Source organism: Carassius auratus, unplaced genomic scaffold (assembly GCF_003368295.1).
Source record: "Carassius auratus strain Wakin unplaced genomic scaffold, ASM336829v1 scaf_tig00214282, whole genome shotgun sequence".
In the NCBI taxonomy this organism is placed as follows: Eukaryota; Metazoa; Chordata; class Actinopteri; order Cypriniformes; family Cyprinidae; genus Carassius; species Carassius auratus.
This window is the reverse complement of record NW_020527593.1, coordinates 1259083-1277640: the sequence shown is the minus strand read 5'-3', so window position 1 is coordinate 1277640 and position 18558 is coordinate 1259083. Positions and strand designations below refer to the sequence as shown.

General features: G+C 37.2%; 1 protein-coding gene and 1 long non-coding RNA gene across 3 annotated transcripts in view; one reads left to right on the top strand and one right to left on the bottom strand.

The window, feature by feature from the left end:
* Positions 1-17133, bottom strand: part of LOC113091751 (PHD finger protein 14-like) — an 84218-nt gene extending 67085 nt beyond the window's left edge. For both annotated transcript variants that reach the window (XM_026257380.1, XM_026257381.1), the window contains exons 1-6: positions 17046-17133; positions 16329-16439; positions 14298-14938; positions 12927-13068; positions 1475-1634; positions 589-700 (exon numbers count right to left, since the gene is read on the bottom strand). In XM_026257380.1, the coding sequence (XP_026113165.1) occupies positions 589-700; positions 1475-1634; positions 12927-13068; positions 14298-14938; positions 16329-16439; position 17046 (1167 nt within the window). In that variant the 5' untranslated portion in view covers positions 17047-17133. The remainder of the gene's footprint in view (positions 1-588; positions 701-1474; positions 1635-12926; positions 13069-14297; positions 14939-16328; positions 16440-17045) is intronic.
* A 99-nt stretch (positions 17134-17232) lies between these two features.
* On the top strand, positions 17233-18014 carry LOC113091757 (uncharacterized). Its single transcript, XR_003287431.1, has 3 exons — positions 17233-17360; positions 17554-17673; positions 17823-18014. It is a non-coding gene; the product is annotated as an uncharacterized LOC113091757 (long non-coding RNA).
* Positions 18015-18558: the final 544 nt, after the last annotated feature.

The window sequence follows — 18558 nt, the reverse complement described above, 5'->3', positions numbered from 1 at the left end:
TATAAATATTAATTCATACTTTTATTCAGCAAGGGTGGATTAAATTGATCAAAAGTGTCAGTGAACTCATTTATAATGTTACGAAACATTTCCATTTCAAATGAAAGCTGTTCTTTAGGACTTTTTTTAAAAAATGTTTGAAAAACAGCTACTAGGTTTCTTGAATGTTTCAGAATATTTCTTCAGCACTAAATCAGCATATTAGAATGATTTCTGAAAGATCATTTGACACTGAAGACAGCTTACCCTAATATCACATAACCATTAAAATAGTTTTAAGTTGCAAAATATAAAAATATTACTACAACTTAAAGTTCTGTTTTTACTGTATTTCTATTCAAATAAATGCAGTCATGGTGAGTGTAAGTGTTATGTATATTTCATAACATTTTAGAATTTCACAGTATGGTGTATTTTGCAGCAGAAGAAAGAAATTACATAAATGTTCAGTATAGGTCTTCAAACCCTGCTCCTGGGGACCCACAGCCCTCTGACTTTTCAAGTGATCCTGAAGACCTTGATTAGCTGGTTATTGTTATTTTAATACATTTTTTTAACTGTACGTCATTAGTAACTTCGGATACTTGCCTTTGCTCCATACTTTGAGTAGTTCATCTCTGTGAGTGTCACAGGCCGCAGCTTGTCAATATCTCCAAATGCGACCCCTGGAACATAAAGGGCACACACCACGTGCACCCACCTTCAGCAGAACAAAGCAAAGTTGAGCATTCATCCATAATATCTAATTTTACAGTTTTCATAGTATAAGGCCAGTTCCTTATTCAATTCATGGACTGAATAACAAATCATATGATTGTAATAGCATTAATTCACAGGTCCATTGTTAGCAGAACAAAGCAGCATCTAGTTAATGGACTACTATTCACTATTCCTTCAATAACTACTTTAATCCTTAAGCCATTGAGAAGAGGAAATACTCAAGTTACAGGTCCAAATGTACCCTTAACTTGGCCATTTGGTGTGACAGAATTTCAAATGCAGACTTTAGGAAGGAGAATCCGAAGTCCAATATAAAGATATCCATCTTTGGTAAGCGCACGCTCCACACTTTAATTTGCTGTGTTTTTCATGCTCTAGTGAAGTAGTAAATTTGGGTGCAGGCGGGCTGAGGAGCACTATCAGTGATAACGTGGCTTGAGTCTTCACGCTTCAGACGACTGTCTCTTCCTCTTCCGCTCCCTCTCTCTCAGCCCCATCCCTCCCTCCTAGCCAAATCCACCACTTCTTCTCTCCTTCACTCATCCTGCACATGCCTGCGCCTCTTCAAGTATTTCACTTATTTGGCATTTTTCCAGAATCTTAGCTCAGAGGTTGGCATAAAACTTTAAATGGATATACAACGATTAATGGAGTAACTCAAACAAGGAAAGGTGTGACGGGGATGGCTGTGCCTTTAATGAGCGTGCTAATGATAATAAATGTAATATCAGACCGAGCATCGGTTAAAACTCACCTCCCCGCATCAGTTTCTTTGAAGATGCCGTCCTGACTGGGACAGAGCTCGCAGCTGGGCGTGACGCCATTCTTGCACGCGTCACAGAACCACGGTTCTGTCGAGTTCTCCGAGGCCGAGCTCATGATCGAGTCACTTTCACCATCGACACCATAACAACCTGAGAGAGAAAAATAAATAAATATCAATCTGAATGAATGAAATTAATGTTGAGTATTTAATTTTACTGAGGGCTCAGTTCTTCTTGTACGGTTGTTGCAAAATAACCCAATCGCAAACACTGAATCTGTGAAGTACATGCATAAATATGCATATACAAATGTTCAAATATTGAAAACATGTGTGCCTCTTAATATTTATTTATTTATTTATTCAAGGACTCTTTGATGAATAGATTTATTTAAAAATAGAACTGTTCTGATGTATTGATAAACTAAATATAGTTTGTTTGTTTCTTTTTTCTTTCCTCAAAATTTTCTTAAATTAAATGTCAAGATACAACGTAATGTTAACTGGTTGGCATAGTCGAGGCTGTTTTGAAATAGCAATAATGACTTCACCATGGAAGCATCAATAAGACAAAAGAAAAAAAAGGCATCTAGAGCACAGAATGCCTTTGTAGCTAAACTTTTTCCAGACAAAGCTAATAATAAGGCCATTTGATCAAATGCTAGCATCACAAGTCAAAGATGGAGGCACTGGGCCAGCAAAAGCATTTCAAATGCTTTCCCCTTAATTTCCTCAGGTTGCCAAGACAATTACTGTGCTGATCAGGTTACCATGACGCCTATTACACTCAGCAAACGTGCTCCTTGCCACCAAAGTGCAGCAATAGGCTCCTTCTCAACACTGCAGAGATAACGTTCCTGTTCCTAATACAGCAAACCCAGCCCCCGGGCATTGGAGAAATGGAGAGAGAGACAAGCAAATAAAAGTTTGGGTACTTTGCATACTCACCACAAAAGCCCCAAACAGCAAAATGTGCAGTGAATGCTTAAGCATGGCTTTTCTCTGAGTTCCAACCAGCAGGCTGTAGTGATAAACACAGCAGAACTTGGGAGTGGTCGGTATTAAAGCTAAGGGGAACAATTTAGGTGTGCAATTTCGTAAAGTAAAATATGTTGAGCTGGACAATTTATGTTTGCCAGAATCGTCCTGGTCAAAGGTAACCTAAGTGGATGTGAAAACCACACAGCATCTCTCACCAGTGGAAACAAATATTAGGCTTTCATGTTCTCACCATGCAGTCTTTTTGAACCAAGTTGTAATGGGTCCCATTATGAAGCCCAGCCTGACGTTTATTTTCTTAAAGAAAGGTATTATGGGAACACTGCTGGCAACAGTTGGGTGCATACTTCTGACTGGGCTTTGAACCATAGGGCTGGAGCTCGCAATGATCAGTTTGCTGGTTTAATGGACTTACTGCTGAACCGTCAGGCAAATCTCAGATGTTCCTTTTGAACTCAGATACAAAGCTGGACCTGCTAAGCCAGAGGGCGCTGGCTAATATGAGCTAAACTGGGAAAAAGTGATGACTATAGAACAGTGTCATAATCCCTGAGGAGAAGATTATCCTTGTCAGAAATGAGGAGCTTGGCAGTTAAAGAGCGACCTGGGGAACGGTGGTGACAAAATCAAGAGGAACACTTTTAAGATTTAATGGAGGTTTGGCACACAACCAAAAAAAAAAAAAAAAAAAGAAATTGTGTGGCTATGCTATACTTGTGGCTATAAACAATATTTTAAAGTGTATTGCCCAACTCTGTTCTGTTTATTCTATTAAAAAAAAAAAAAAAAAAAACATTATTTCCAGGGGTAATTAATAATTACAATTTTTAATCCATATTGAAACCAGAACATTCCTTTAATATGATGTCCTTTGACTCTTTCTGTCTTTGTCAAATGATTAATGAGTTAACGTTCACCGCAGCGATGTATTTCAATTATATTCACTCTGTTTCTTCCCTAAATGCTAACATTTTTCATCCAGGATGAAGTGTAGATTTCTTCAATGGCTCAGATATTAGCCAAGTCAGCATGCAAAGCAGGAGCACAGAGAGGAACAACAGAAGCGGGTCGGGGGGCACAGGAATGAATAGGGCCAATTAGAGCCCACAGACATGGTAAAGGAGAAATAGAGAGAGGGGAAAAAAGATGAGGTAAAAGCTACGAACGGCAACTGCCTTGATGTAAACCAGCAAAACAGATTCACAGTTACTAAAAAAAAGCCTTTTGAAAACCAGCACTCTCTCTTACACAAAACAATACCATGATTTTCATAACCAGCAATGCATGGAATAAATAATTTCCTCATTAAGAGGCGAGTGAAAAGAAATAAAATTAAACACATGCAAGTGGAAAAAAAAAGAAAAAAAAATTCTAGTTTCTATCAAACCAGATAACATTTTAATTGAATACTTGTATTCTGTGAAGCTGGGATGAAACCAATGGGATGCAGCAAGGCACCTTTTTAAGAACAAAGGCTTGAATTTGCTTAATAAATTGGTTTTATTCAGCTGTGTTTTAACTGTTTTGTACCAATAGTCAATGAAAGTCCAAATTGTTTTCACTACTCCTGCATGTAGCCTAGCTATTGAACACATTACATACTTTCCTTCTGCATATTATAAAAAAATAACATTTCCAGACTTTCATTCCTTTACAATATTTTTACAAACAGATAACTTTTATTTAAACTAAATCAAACTATACAGGTCTATAAGTGAAGGAACAACCATCGCTGAAACACCCCGGGGTTAACAGAATTTCTAAAGAACACAATGGTACAATGTTTTTAGGTCCTCTTCACATCCTTTCCAATGGATTCAAGTCAGGACTTTACCTGGACAACTTTAAGACTTTAAAAAGGATTAATTTTAGTGATTTAGATGCGATCTGAATTCTGTGTTTTGAATAATTATCCTCCAGCACCAACCAATTAAACTTTACCTTCAGGTCACACAGATGGTTAGATATTCTCAGTTTGACTATTTTGAGACATTGCGACTCATTCCAAGAACAGCTTACTCCAGCCAAGAACCACTAGGCCTAAAGTGTCATTTTAACACTTTGGTACCTTGTAAACCCACAGGCACACCACCTGAGGCAGAGACTGCCACAACCCAGCCTAGGGTCACATGCCTTGCATCATACAATCCTCCATGAAGGCAAGCTGAAACTTCGACAGGAAGCAAGAGAACAGCACTTATATTCTGAGGACTGGAAGATCAAACAGAGCAAGGGAGAAACATGTTTTTAACCTTGAGCAAAATACTTAACCTGAAATAATTTAGCAATTACCCATCTGTACAAAAGGATAATGTGAGCTCTTCTGTGAAGCTCTTCTCTTCTGCACCAGTGTGAAAATACAAACTGCAAAGGGGTTTCAATGCATCCTGCTACACTCCACACAGCAAATACCTTCAAGCAAATCTGTTTAACTTCTGATGAGAAGCCTATTTATAAAACGAGGCAGTTCAGCACACAAAGCCTCTCACAGTGTTCCCAAAACATAGACCCATCACAAAAACTGTCATAACACAACATGAAATAAATGGGAAAAACAAAGCCATTATTCCTGTATCAAAATACAAAGCTTAAAGCACAAGACAGACTAGTCTCCGATCATTTGTTTTTGTCTGGTTTGCACTAGACCAAGTTTTAAAGGGATAATTCACCCAAAAAATAACATTCTTTCATTAATCACTCACCCTCATGTTGTCCCAAAACCGTAAAACATTTGTCCGTCGTATTAAATTATGATATTTTTGATGAAATCCAAGAGCTTTCTGACCCTGCATAGACGGCAATGTAACTAACATTTTCAAGTCCAGTAAGGTAGTAAAGACGTTGTTAAAACAGTCAGTGTGGTTCAACCGTAACGTTATGAAACTAAAATAATACTTTCTGTGTGCAAAGAAAACAAAAATAAGGACTTTTATTCAACAATTGTGTGCGTACAGGAGAGTAACATGACGCATCAGTCTGGTTGAATTCATCGTCCTTAAGTTTCACATTATTTTACAAATGAATATACGTCAGGAATTAAATAGATATGGATAACATAATGAACAAATAATTCAGTGAAAATGATAGTCATTATAACATTCAACATTAAGTATTTAGAATGATTAAAATGCATCAGTGCATTATTACACCCCTAATGGACACATGCTTATTTTAGTAAATATGAAACGAGCATATTGGATATGCAAGTTGGACTTAACTGAAAACTTACTCAAGACTAAGTGAGACAAAGCAGAAGATAACATAAAAAAAAATACAAAATAAAAATCCTATGAGGACTAAATTTGATCAAAAGAAAAAAAAAGGCATTTAAGCAAGTAACCAACTTAAATTAATTGCACTTGTTTGGGGAAATAATTAACTTTACGGTCCAGAACTCATTAGGGTCTTACTGAAATCAATACCAGCAGCTTGGTAATTGGTGTTCCAATGAGTGCAAAGCCATTAGTGAACGATGTGATGCTTTTTACTGGGGAACGGTTTTAATAAACTCACTCCACTGAATGACAGTGTCGACCATTACAACACAGCCGGGAAAATTCCTCTTTTTGTTTTAATGAACTACTAAAGGACATAAAAACAACAAACAAGTAGGAGGCGGAAAACAAGGATTCATAATTAGCTTGAATAGCCATTGCAGACCAGACCAAGTATGGTGAGGAGCACCTCTTTTAACACTTCTCGGGTAATGACGAGCGTGCAAATTGAGCGCATTAGAGTTAGATGCTAATCAAAAGCATTGTGCGAGCGCTAGTTTGAGCTCAGACGGGAACAAAGTGTCAACTACTGGAACCAAGAGGCTCCGGTATTGCTCTCTGCTCTTATTGAAGATGAGTCTCCATCACTTTTCTCTGATAGAGTCTTTCCCTTTAAAGTTTATGCGAGGCCATATGCGAGGTCAAAGCCTCCACAGACTGCCGAGTTCAGAGTCAAGCTGTGAGACACTTGTGTGCATCTAAGGATGACAGCTTGTCTCTTATCTTCGGTGCTGCTCTTGTGGCCCCATTGCTCCAATACTTTATCATTCAATTTTTCCTGGACCCTTACCAAGAACATTTCCAAATCTTGCTGCCGAGTGGAGTTATCCAAATACTGCAACGTTAAGCAAAACTGCCATTTGAACTTTGGCTCTGTAAATAGGCAGATTAGAATCTAAATCCTTTGTTTCAGCAGCCACCCATGCACCCCACAGTTTGAGACGTGACATCCCATTTTTTACTGCGCCAGACTGTAGAAAATAAGTCTTTTCAATGCTTTTCAAAAGCTCTACGGCTGACCCAAAATAGCTGACATGAGGAAAGAATGACCGATCCCTGGTCTGGGATGATGGTCTGAATGTGAAGAGCATTACAGAAACTGCACCTTATTCAGTGGCACTTGTCTAAAGGTCACCTTTTCAAACTAGTGCACAAATATCAAGCGAGCATCTGTGACACAGTCAGCCATGAGGGCCGCCCCACCTCCTGGACCAATCATGCCCTCTCCCACTGGGAATACTGGTACCATGGAGCAGCTGGTACTAGCAGGTGGCAAGCGACTAACCCAGGTCAAGAATTTTGCTCTAAAACAGCTGTCCAACCCCTTGGAAGCTGCTGCCACTCTCTGTACTGATATGATCTATAGGAAAATATCATTCAAGTAGATATTGGATCAGTTAGACTGGTGACTAGGGATAGTTCAGCCAGAATTTTTTTTTTTTTTTTGTCAAATCTGTATTTCTTTTTTATGGAACACAAGAGTGTTTTTGGTCCATATAATGGATATCACTGGTCACCAAACACTTCATTTGGTTACCAACATTGTACAATATATATATTTTTTGTGTGTTTCAAAGAAAGAAAGAAAAGCCATGCAGGTTTGAAACAACATGACAGTAGGTGAACATTATTTTTTTTTTTTGGCTTACCTTTCCTCTAACCTTACCTATATATAAAGCATTTGAATAACAGCACTTAAGTATTTACCATATTACTAAATGCAGGATGTAAGATTATACAGAGAAAATGGCAAGGCTCACAATACTCTCTTACCTACTTCCTTATTATTGCCATCTTCAAAATATTACAATCACTTTACTTTCACAATCTTTGACAATCATTGAGCTTAAAAATAATGACTTGATTGCTGGGCAGTAAAAAAAAAATAAAATAAAAAAAATTACGATGCAATTATCTCATCAACCAATCACATGGCAGTTGCTTCAATGCATTTAGGGATGTGGTCCTGGTCAAGACAATCTCCTGAACTCCAAACTGAATGCCAGAATGGGAAAGAAAGGTGATTTAAGCAATTTTGAGCGTGGCATGGTTGTTGGTGCCAGATGGGCCGGTCTGAGTATTTCACAATCTGCTCAGTTACTGGGATTTTCACGCACAACCATTTCTAGGGTTTACAAAGAATGGTGTGAAAGGGAAAAACATCTAGTATGCGGCAGTCAAGTGGGCAAAAATGCCTTGTTGGTGCTAGAGGAGAATGGGCCAACTGATTCAAGCTGATAGAAGACAACTTTGACTGAAATAACCACTCATTACAACTGAGGTATGCAGCAAAGCATTTGTGAAGCCACAACACGCACAACCTTGAGGCTGATGGGCTACAATTGCAGAAAACCCCACTGGGTACCACTCATCTCCACTACAAATAGAAAAAGAGGCTACAATTTGCATGAGCTCAACAAAATTGGACAGTTGAAGACTGGAAAAGTGTTGCCTGGTCTGATGAGTCTCTGATGATTTCTGTTGAGACATTCAGATGACAGAGTCAGAATTTGGCTTTAACAGATTGAGAACATGGATCCATCATGCCTTGTTACCACTGTGCAGGCTGCTGGTCGTGGTGTAATGGTGTGGGCGATGTTTTCTTTCTTAGTGCCAATTAGGCATCGTTTAAATGCCACGGCCTACCTGAGCATTGTTTCTGACCATGTCCATCCCTTTATGATCACCATGTACCCATCCTCTGATGGCTACTTCCAGCATGATAATGCACCATGTCACAAAGCTTGAATCATTTCAAATTGGTTTATTGAACATGACACGGAGTCCACTGTAATAAAATGGCATCCACAGTCACCAGATCTCAACCCAATAGAGCATCTTTGGGATGTGGTGGAACGGGAGCTTCGTGTCCTGGATGTGCATCCCACAAATCTCCATCAACTGCAAGATGCTATCATCAATATGGGCCAACATTTCTAAAGAATGCTTTCAGCACCCTGTTGAATCAATGCCACGTAGAATTAAGGCAGTTCTGAAGGCAAAAGGGGGTCAAACACAGTTTTAGTATGGTGTTCCTAATAATCCTTTAGGTGAGTGTATATAACCAATAATACCAAATTCTTATCATTATACCAAATTCTTCTGAATCCAAATGTATCTTTCTTATTGGAATAATTATAATATCATTATGTGGTATATAAAAAAATAAATAAAACAACAACAAAAAAATGCATGAAAAGGCAAGTACAAAGCAGCTACAGCATGATACGTGTCTTCTTTACTATTAAATTAATGGTACCATGATGTGAAGTATTGATCATGCCACTTTTAAAAGTCCTCAAATACTCCCACAACAGGACTGACAAAACAAGAAGAAGAGAGTGAGAGGAGGAGGACTGCTACATAGGCCTTACTGCATTTTATACTTTCTATTTCACTCCTGAAGAGGAGAGCAAGAGACTTTGTGTGTGTATGAATCTGAGAAGTGTGTGGCTCTGAGCGCTGACACTGCAACACTGCTCTTGGCCCAGTAAAGACTCCTGGATGCTTCAAGGTTGCCCTCTGATTCAGCGGCGCTAGGTTATGAAGTAGCTTGTTTTAGCTGACACTAAAGGGGGAGGAGTGAGTGTGTGAGTGTGTGTGTGTGTGTATGTGTATGTGTGCGCGCGCGAGAAAGCATGTTAGCTTGGAATGGATCCCTCACTGTTGTTGTATGTGTCATCTAACCAGGGTGGCAGAGCCAGTGACTGATTTAACCATCTTCTAACTAAGACATGCTATCAGTTTGAGAGTGCAGCTTATTTGACTTAGATAACACCACTGACATCTTCAGACTAAAAATGACCCTACCCAATGGCTCCTAAAATGTAACTTTTTCCTTTCTTTGAAAAATGACAAAATTGCTTGATACAAACAGCTGTTTAGAAATGCCATTTCTCATGCTCCCTAATACACAGACACACACACACAAAGACATTTAAAACATTTCAAAAGTTTTTTTTTTTTTTTTTTTTTTTTTTATTATTAATATTATTATAGTTTTAGCTTTCTATTCATCAACAAATCTGACAATAAATGTTTCTCGAGCAAATTAGCATATTAGAACAATTTCTGATGACACTGAAGACTGGAGTAATAGCTGCTTGGCTGCTGAAAAGTAAGTTTTGCCATTACAGGAATTAATTACATTTTAAAATAAAAGTGTAAATATAAGATTTTATTAATAATATTTATTAAAATAAATTAACAATCAAATATCATTAAAATACTTCACATGACAATAATATCATACAATATTACTATTTCTACTGTATTTTTGATAAATAAAGCCCTGGTGAGCCTAAGGGACATTTCAAAAGCACACAACTTTTACTTTTTCACCCCAAAATTTTAAACAGTACTTTATATTTTGCATAAAAAACAGAATGATTTTCATTACATTGATACAATCTTTCTTTCCACAATAGCAATTTCAATTTTGTGCTGAATCTTAATGGTCATCAAAATGATTCTCTTTGTACAAAATATAATCTCTTAATTTTCCCTTTGAATTCGAGAATTCCCAGGAATTTCATCATCAGATTCACCCTTCTCAGATCCATTGCAGTTTTCAAAAATCCACTGAGACATTCATCAAGAATCAACTAGCATAAAGTAAATTACTATTGCAATACACATAGGGGAAACCTAAGGCATGTTTTAGTAAACTGAGTGCATATATTCTTTGTTTGCCAATGCTTAAACCCCTTATTGATATGTGCCTGATCTGAAAGGACGAACAGGCACATGCTCTGAAGATGTAATTAACTATTGTGTCCTCACTAGATGAAATCTGATAAGCAAGCAGGTAAGTAGTAGCCATTTAAAAGATCTTTAAGAGCTTTAATCCAAAGTGACTTACTTGTTCCAAAGACAATCTCTCTGGAGATTAAGCTTGTTGCTCAAGGGCACAACAGCTTGAGCCAGCAACCTTTTAATTCACTCTGAACAATCCTCATCCTTTGGGACGGTCACACCACATAAAACTAAAAATCTATTTTCAGAATATCTATCATTATTTTATTTTTTAACTTTTGCTGTATCAGACTGAACATCAGACTTTTCTGGTGATGCCTACTAGATATCTCCAATCATTCAGTCCACTTAAACCATGTCTTTTCTTAAAATCAATTACAAGCTCCCATTTACAGTAAATCGGTCTTCATCCAATCAAGAACCAACTGACAGAACCAAGCCCCCCATACTTCTCTCTTTTTTTCCTCAATCTGTAACCCTCTGTTGTACATCACAATGTGTCATTTCATTGCAACTTTAATAATGTACACTCGTCATGAGATGAAGTTACGTTAATTAAATTTTCTTTTTTACATAATTTGAACATTTAGAGATGTGACTAGCCAAATGTTTTTGATTAGTTCTTTAAATCAGATTCATTAAAGGTTATTTCCAATCATAGCTAAAATATGTGCACAAAACTGAATCTCATAAAATCTCAATGCATTCAAGCAGAACAGTCTTCTACTAGCTTTTTTTTTTCCCCGTGTAGAACTACCTTAGAATGCTTCTGCAAATCAACAGAACATCAGCGCAAAAACATGCAGTAAATAAATAATTAAAGAAACAAATCAGTGAGTAATTGAAAATTAGCGGTGACATATTGATCCAGCCTGCCCGGTTGGTGTTAAGCGGGCCTGTCTGAATGAGACAGCCGCAGCTACAAGTTTAAAGCGTAATTGATTTTTGTTTCCAACAAGCTAATAATGTGGGATGATGATCACTCTCCGTTCTGTGTTTATTCTCCTCAGGCTTTACAATGCAATCTAGTGTACAAGCGCACTGAAAGCGTATGGCATACAATGAGACGAGCTTCCCTACAAACTTGAGAGGAACTGTTGCTTGAGCTTTTATTTTTTTCTTACTAAAAATTAACTACCTAAAATGAAGGGGTTAGAGTTAGTATGGTGTGGCTATTGGGGGAGGTGTCCTCGAAGCGCAAATCCTTATAAGGGAAAACAACAAACAATTCATAACACCGTGTCTACACCGGATGCGAGCGGCGTGGGGGGACGTGACAAAATACTATAGAACCACTGATCTATAATAGAGATTCATCATATATAGATCAGTCAATAGAACTCAGTATAATCAGTGATGCTGTCTACAATGAAGAAAAAGGGGAAGTCGTGGCCTAATGGTTAGAGGGTTGGACTCCCAATCGAAGGGTTGTGAGTTCTAGTCTCGGGCCGGACGGAATTGTGGGTGGGGGGAGTACATGATCAGCTCTCTCTCCACCTTCAATACCATGACTTAGGTGCCCTTGAGCAAGGCATCGAACCCCCAACTGCTCCCCGGGCGCTGCGGCATGAATGGCTGCCCACTGCTCCGGGTGTGTGCTCACAGTGTGTGTGTGTGTGTGTGTGTGTGTGTGTGTGTTCACTGCTCTGTGTGTGTGCATTTCGGATGGGTTAAATGCAGAGCACAAATTCTGAGTATGGGTCACCATACTTGGCTGAATGTCACTTCACTTCACTCACTTTGAATGAGTGACACCACAGATCCCTGACAGTAAACTGATGCCGCGTCCTATTTATGACGTGCTGACACAAATTTCTAATGATTTTCAATGGTCACTTAGTCCGTCCAGTCTAAAGTCATTAGCTAATGTGGCACGGCGCCACACAACAACTGTCGAGTCCGGTGTAGACACGGTGTAAGAAGAGATGACTGAGGACGATGGCAAATGATTTGCAGATCCACATAAGTCTGAACTAAAGAGTTTAAGTATATTGGTGCAGAGCCAGTGGTTGACTAATAACTAATAATTCTGATTATTATTAGTAACGCAGTTGCATGATGTGCATGAATTGCATGACATGGCTTATCATTTGATATCAACGTGAGCTTTTTCTAAAAGACTGACAAGACTGGAGTATTCTTATCATATGCATATACATTATATTTCTGAAAATTGCTACACATTTCTATAGAAAAAAAAAAACTTACATGTGCAAAATGTGAGTGCACCTTTAACGTTTTTTTTTTTGTACAAGTTAGAGATTTGTGCTGGGAAAGGAGGAACTGAATATTGAAATATATTTTAAAACCCATTTTTCAAAACTTTCTGCAAACATTTGAGATCAATATTTGAGCTGAGTTTTTTTTTTTTTGTTTTTTTTTTTGGTGGCAGGCTGCAGAGTTTGGGATTTTACCTTCATGCACGGTCACGCCACAGTTGTCACACTGGATGATCTCATCCGCATCTTCGCTGTTGTCTCCCAGACACACACAGCAGATAAGGATATGCTCCATCCGCTGGGAGCTCCAGGTCTGGGGCCGTTCCAACAGAGAGTCCTGAGGAAGCAATGGATAATTTAGCAATCCAACTCCAGTTAGGAATACTACAACTGTTAAGTCTAGTGTCCACTAACACAGTCCAAATATCTTCCTCTGGGGAAAAAAAAAAATAATATATTTGGACCAGTGTGGAATAACCAACAAGTAAAGCCACTAAAAAGCTTCTGTTCTAATCCAACTCTGAGATTGGAAGATTATCCAATCCTATAAACTGAAGTTCTCAGATAAGCCCGTTCACAAGAATTGTTCTTTTGTATCAACAGTCTGATGGAATGTGAGCCAATGACTGGATTATCTGATTGCTTGTGTATTCCTAAATTCAAATTGATTTCATACAACTGAACTTTTGGACAAATTTCAACAAGTGGATAGATCAGCTATTTGATTTTGTCTGCACTCAATGTGAAAAATAGGGCACACGCATACCAGTTTTCAGTAAGTGATGGAGACAGAGGGCTTGTTTATTACTGAATCAAATCTGAATTGTACTTTGTGAAGTTGTTTGAATAAGTTGAAAGGTGGAATGTATTAAAATCTTAACAATAAGCATGAAGTATGAGTTATGACAATTACAGTATGAGTAAATATTTGAACAAACATGAATGAGAAAATACTTGGAAGACTCCAGCAAAAATATATTTAATAAATACATAAGATAAAGTCCATGTAGTGTGTAGAAAGTAGATTAAATTGAGCATTCTGAAGAATATAAAATGTATGTTTTGAGAATGAATGAGTAAAGATAATAGTTTTAATTTCAAAAGTTTAGGGTTGGTAGGATTCTTCATTGAAAACAAATGTAATTACTTCATTAAAACAGTAATATTATGGAAAAATATTGCACTACTTTTTTCTGTTTTCTATTTTATACATAAAAAAACTATATATATATATATTATGCTATTCATGTGATAGCAAAGCCATTACTCCTGTCTTTAGTGTCACATGTCCTTCTGAAAACATTCTGATAAGCTGATTCGCTGCTCAAGTAACATACATTACAATTATTGTGCTGCTTAATTAGTTTGTGAAAACAGTGACATTTTTTTATTGATTCTTTGATCAAAAGAAAGATATACATATTTTGCAACATTATAAATATCTTTACTGTCACTTTGTATCAATTTAATGCACCGTTGCTGAATGGAAGTATGAATTCCTTTCAAAAACATTTCTTGTTGAATCCAAAAATGTAAACTGTAGTGCAATGTCAGAGGAGAATGTACCTCATTGCCCTTCCCATGGGATGTGCTGTGGCTGTCATTGGTCTCCTCCTCATCAAACGCCCCTGTGCTCTTGCCTTCTTTCCTCTTTGATTTATTCCCTTCTTCCTCACTATCACTACTACTGGTCTCGTTCTCATCATCCTCATTGTCCTCTTCATCACTACCCCCGTCCTCCTCTTCCTGACTCCCTTCTTTCTCCTTCCCAGATGATGCCTTGCCTTTCTTTTTTCCTTGTGTGGGCCTCCAGTCATTGTCATCCTCACTGTCATAATCATCCATTTCGTTTAGCTCTTCCATTGTAGTGAAGTCCAGCATGGGCCGGTTCCGCCGTAGGTTCCATTTTTTTGGCTCTGCTGAGCCTTCCTCTGCGGTGCCAGTACCATTTGGTTCTGTATCTGATGATTTGTCTCCTTTTTTGCGATTCTTGGAGGTTCCACCCGCTTCTTTGCTGCTGGTCTCCTCTGAAAAAGACGGATCCTTGGGTTTCTCTTCTTCTTCAGTGTCTTCATTAAATTCTTTGGCCTCTTCATCATCTACGCCCTCTTCATCGGCTGAGCCAACACCGTCAAAGTCACTCTCAGAACCTGCAGCGCTGTCCTTTGAACCCTCCTCATCACTTCCATTGCCAGTGCCTTCTGAACCTGATACAAAAGTATGTGAGATTATTTTACATTTATGTTTTTTTGGGGTGGGGGGGCAGAATATAACATACTTCAGATGTGATGCCAAAAATAGACTTTTCTGACAGTGGAAGCTCAAGTTTCAATTCAAGTGTTTCATGTACAATGGATCGACAATTTATGAATGGTTTAAAATTAATGGTATTTAAAAAGAAAAGAAAAGAAAAACATTTCTATTTCCAAAACCCAAAAGTTTGAAACATATTCTTAAATTAAAATGTACTATATCCTTTCAGTACATCATAAGCAAGATTATGTATTTTTAGCTGGCAGATAAAGATGAAAATGAAAGAGATACATGCAAGTCGATAAAGTAACACTTAAAATGAATATATATATATATATATATATATATATATATATATATATATATATATATATAAATTATTTATTTAAAGAAAAGACTGTCACAGCTTTAAATTTCACTCAATGATTATTTGTTGTAAATTGTTTTCTTTAATTTGTATGTGTATATGTATATAAATATAATTATATTATATTAAATATTAATATAATATTTAATATAAATATTAAATTTATAGTAAAAATCTAAACTTCTCATTTACATTCAGCTCATATTTATTGCCAGGAGATATCACTATAACTTTGCTGAATGTTGAATTGCAAATTAATCTTGAACACATCTGAGGGAATATTAATCTGAGGGTTTAATCTTCTTAAATTTAAGTGAATAACCATGAAAACTCATAATTCAATGTAACGTTAACAGAAGGCTTTGTGAAGCGCCATGCATTTAACACCATCATGAACTATGTATGTTTGGTTAGAAATTAATACATCTGTATAATTTTATACAGCCTATGATAATGATATATTGTCTATAAAATAATTTGACACTGCATGCCATTTCCTACCAGAAATGTATATATGCAGCAAAACGTCAAGAGCCAAAGGGGTCAAAGTGTTAGAATTTCATTATCAGGTTGCAGATATGTCTGCACTTTTGTTGACAGCAGCTTGATAGGGTAGCTTTTTGCGTTAACCTCCAGTCTGTCATGGTGATATGGAGCCATTGCCTATGTGAGTTCTAATCAACAGCCAGGGAAAAAAAACAGTGACGCACGTGGTGATGAAGGTCTCATCTCCACCTCAGCAGCTGTTTTCATGACAGGTGAGAAAACCAATGCAGAGGCCAAGTCTAAAATGGCCGTCTACAGTATAAATATAAATGTAAACCATCAGTCATGTTTTGAATATTTCAACTGTAGGAGACTTGCCATTATTTTACAGATCCACTTAATCCACAGTACCAATTTTGGACATTTTCAGCATAACAAACACTTACATCAATGTGGCAAAAAGAGGTTTTGAGATTTGTATTTTTTTTTACCCGAAGCATCTCCAACTTCAAAATCACTGTCATCTGAGCTGTCATAATCCAGAGCATCCAGCAAAGAGTCAGCCAAAGGCTTCACCTGACGCCGCTTCGACCCCCGATCCACTAGATAAAGAAAGAACACCACTGAAATAAATGCAACACTAAAATAACACATATAAAAGTACAATACTATCATCTAAAACAATTAAAAATTACTAAATGATTGTAAATACTTGTCTTCACATCTGCAAGTATCCTTCGCAGTGCAGAATGAGTTGAAAATGAGCCATTTTTGCAACAAAAGTGTATTTATCTAGTTAACTGTCACAGAGCTGCACTGCATAAATACAAACAAAAAACAAAAACTCACATGCGGCACACAAAGTATGAGTGTCAGTTTATTTTATTAAGCTGGCTAACGTTACAGAAGCTACGAGATTTCCTACAATTACGAAGACGCACTGTGCTATATAAAAACATGAGGTGGAAAATGTGTAAAACTGCAGATATTTATTTGAATGTGTGTGAGATTATGTGTTTGTACAGCTGGATGATGGAGAGTGGAACTTCACATCGGTTAGCCAGTGAGCTAAAGCAGCAGTAGCCTCATTCTACCTATTAACGCCTATTTCTTTCATTTCACACCACACGCTGTCATATCTAATGGCGATTCTGTTGCGTTATCTTTCCTCTTTCAAAATGTACAACATTATTGCGAGGTTTACTCACTTTATGGGATTTTCGCGTTTGGATAGCTTGGACAAAGGTACGGCGAACGCTGCTTCAACTCATCTTCTACGTAGTACGTATACGGTTTTGTGTATGACGTGTACACATTGTACTGACGTTGAGCGCACGCAGAGTAGGAGTTGGAAGCCATAGCAACCGCCGCATCAGTGAGATGAGCAGTGAGACGCATAAATTTACCGACGCCAGAGCAAAGAGTTTGAAGACATAGCCATTGCCTTTTTTTCACCAAATGAATTTCCATGATCGTGTTGTTTACATTTGGCGTCGTAGCTTGTCATTGAACACATTTTAAAGGTATATTTATTTGTAATAAAAAATAACGCTAAAAATAATGGACAAAGCCATCATAGTGAATGTTTACATTTACGTTACATATCTAGAGTCCATAATCCATAATGAGTCTTCCAAAAAGGTTTTTATTTTATTTATTTTTTTCTTGTAAACAGTGCTTGTTTATATATTGTCAGTGTTTTTATAAACTGTTTAGACTCTCAATCTGACGGCACCCATTCACTACAGAAAATCCAATGGTGAGCCAGTGATGGAATGATACATTTCTCCAATTTTGTTCCGATTGGAGAAACAAACGCAACTACATCTTGGATGTGTGAGTACATTTTCAACAAATTTTCACTTTTGGCTGAGCTATTTCTTCAGTCACTGTGATGTTTATATACTGTAACGGTTGTAAAAGGCATCACAGAGGTAACACTGATGATTATCATTTAGATTTCCTGTAATTCACAATCCCTTCAGGTCCATACAATGTTGATGCTACCCTGGATATTGACTGTTTTTTACACCAAGAACCACTACCACAAAATCAAGTAAATAGAGTTTCATCTCTCTCTATCAGATTTTGTTTGTTTATTTATCTATTTCACTGTTTCCTCTATTTTACTGTTGCCATACAAATCTGTATGCTATTTCATGAGCTTGCTTTGAATTAAAATTACTTGACACTAAGTGTTCAGTGTTTCAGAGTTCAATTTATTGGATTTCTTTTTTGACAAATGTTACACTTGTATGTAACCTTTTGATGGGTCACTCTGGTTTTCAATGTAAGATGTGTCTTTATTAAATAATTATGGTACACTGTCAGAAATAGGGGTACAGTAGGAGTCCATTTCTGTCCCCCAAGGTACAATCTACACTAATGTAACCCATATAGGCCTTATTATTGGAACTCAAGGTACATGTATGTACCTTTTTGAGGGTCAAAAATGTACATATAAGTTCCGAAGCCAAGCCCAAATGCCAAGGGTACAAAAGCTGTACCCTTGAGGGAACATCCCCAGTGACAAGCCATTGTGCATCTAAAGGTACAATTATGTACTTTATTTTCTGAGAGTGTTGAGTCTGTCTTGTAGTTCAAATATTATATTTATTAAATTAAGTTCTTGTGAATTATCTTCAACTTTTTCTAAAACAAACAAACAAACTAAATTTTATTTATATACATAAGGGCACACTGAAGGTTAACAAGTATTAA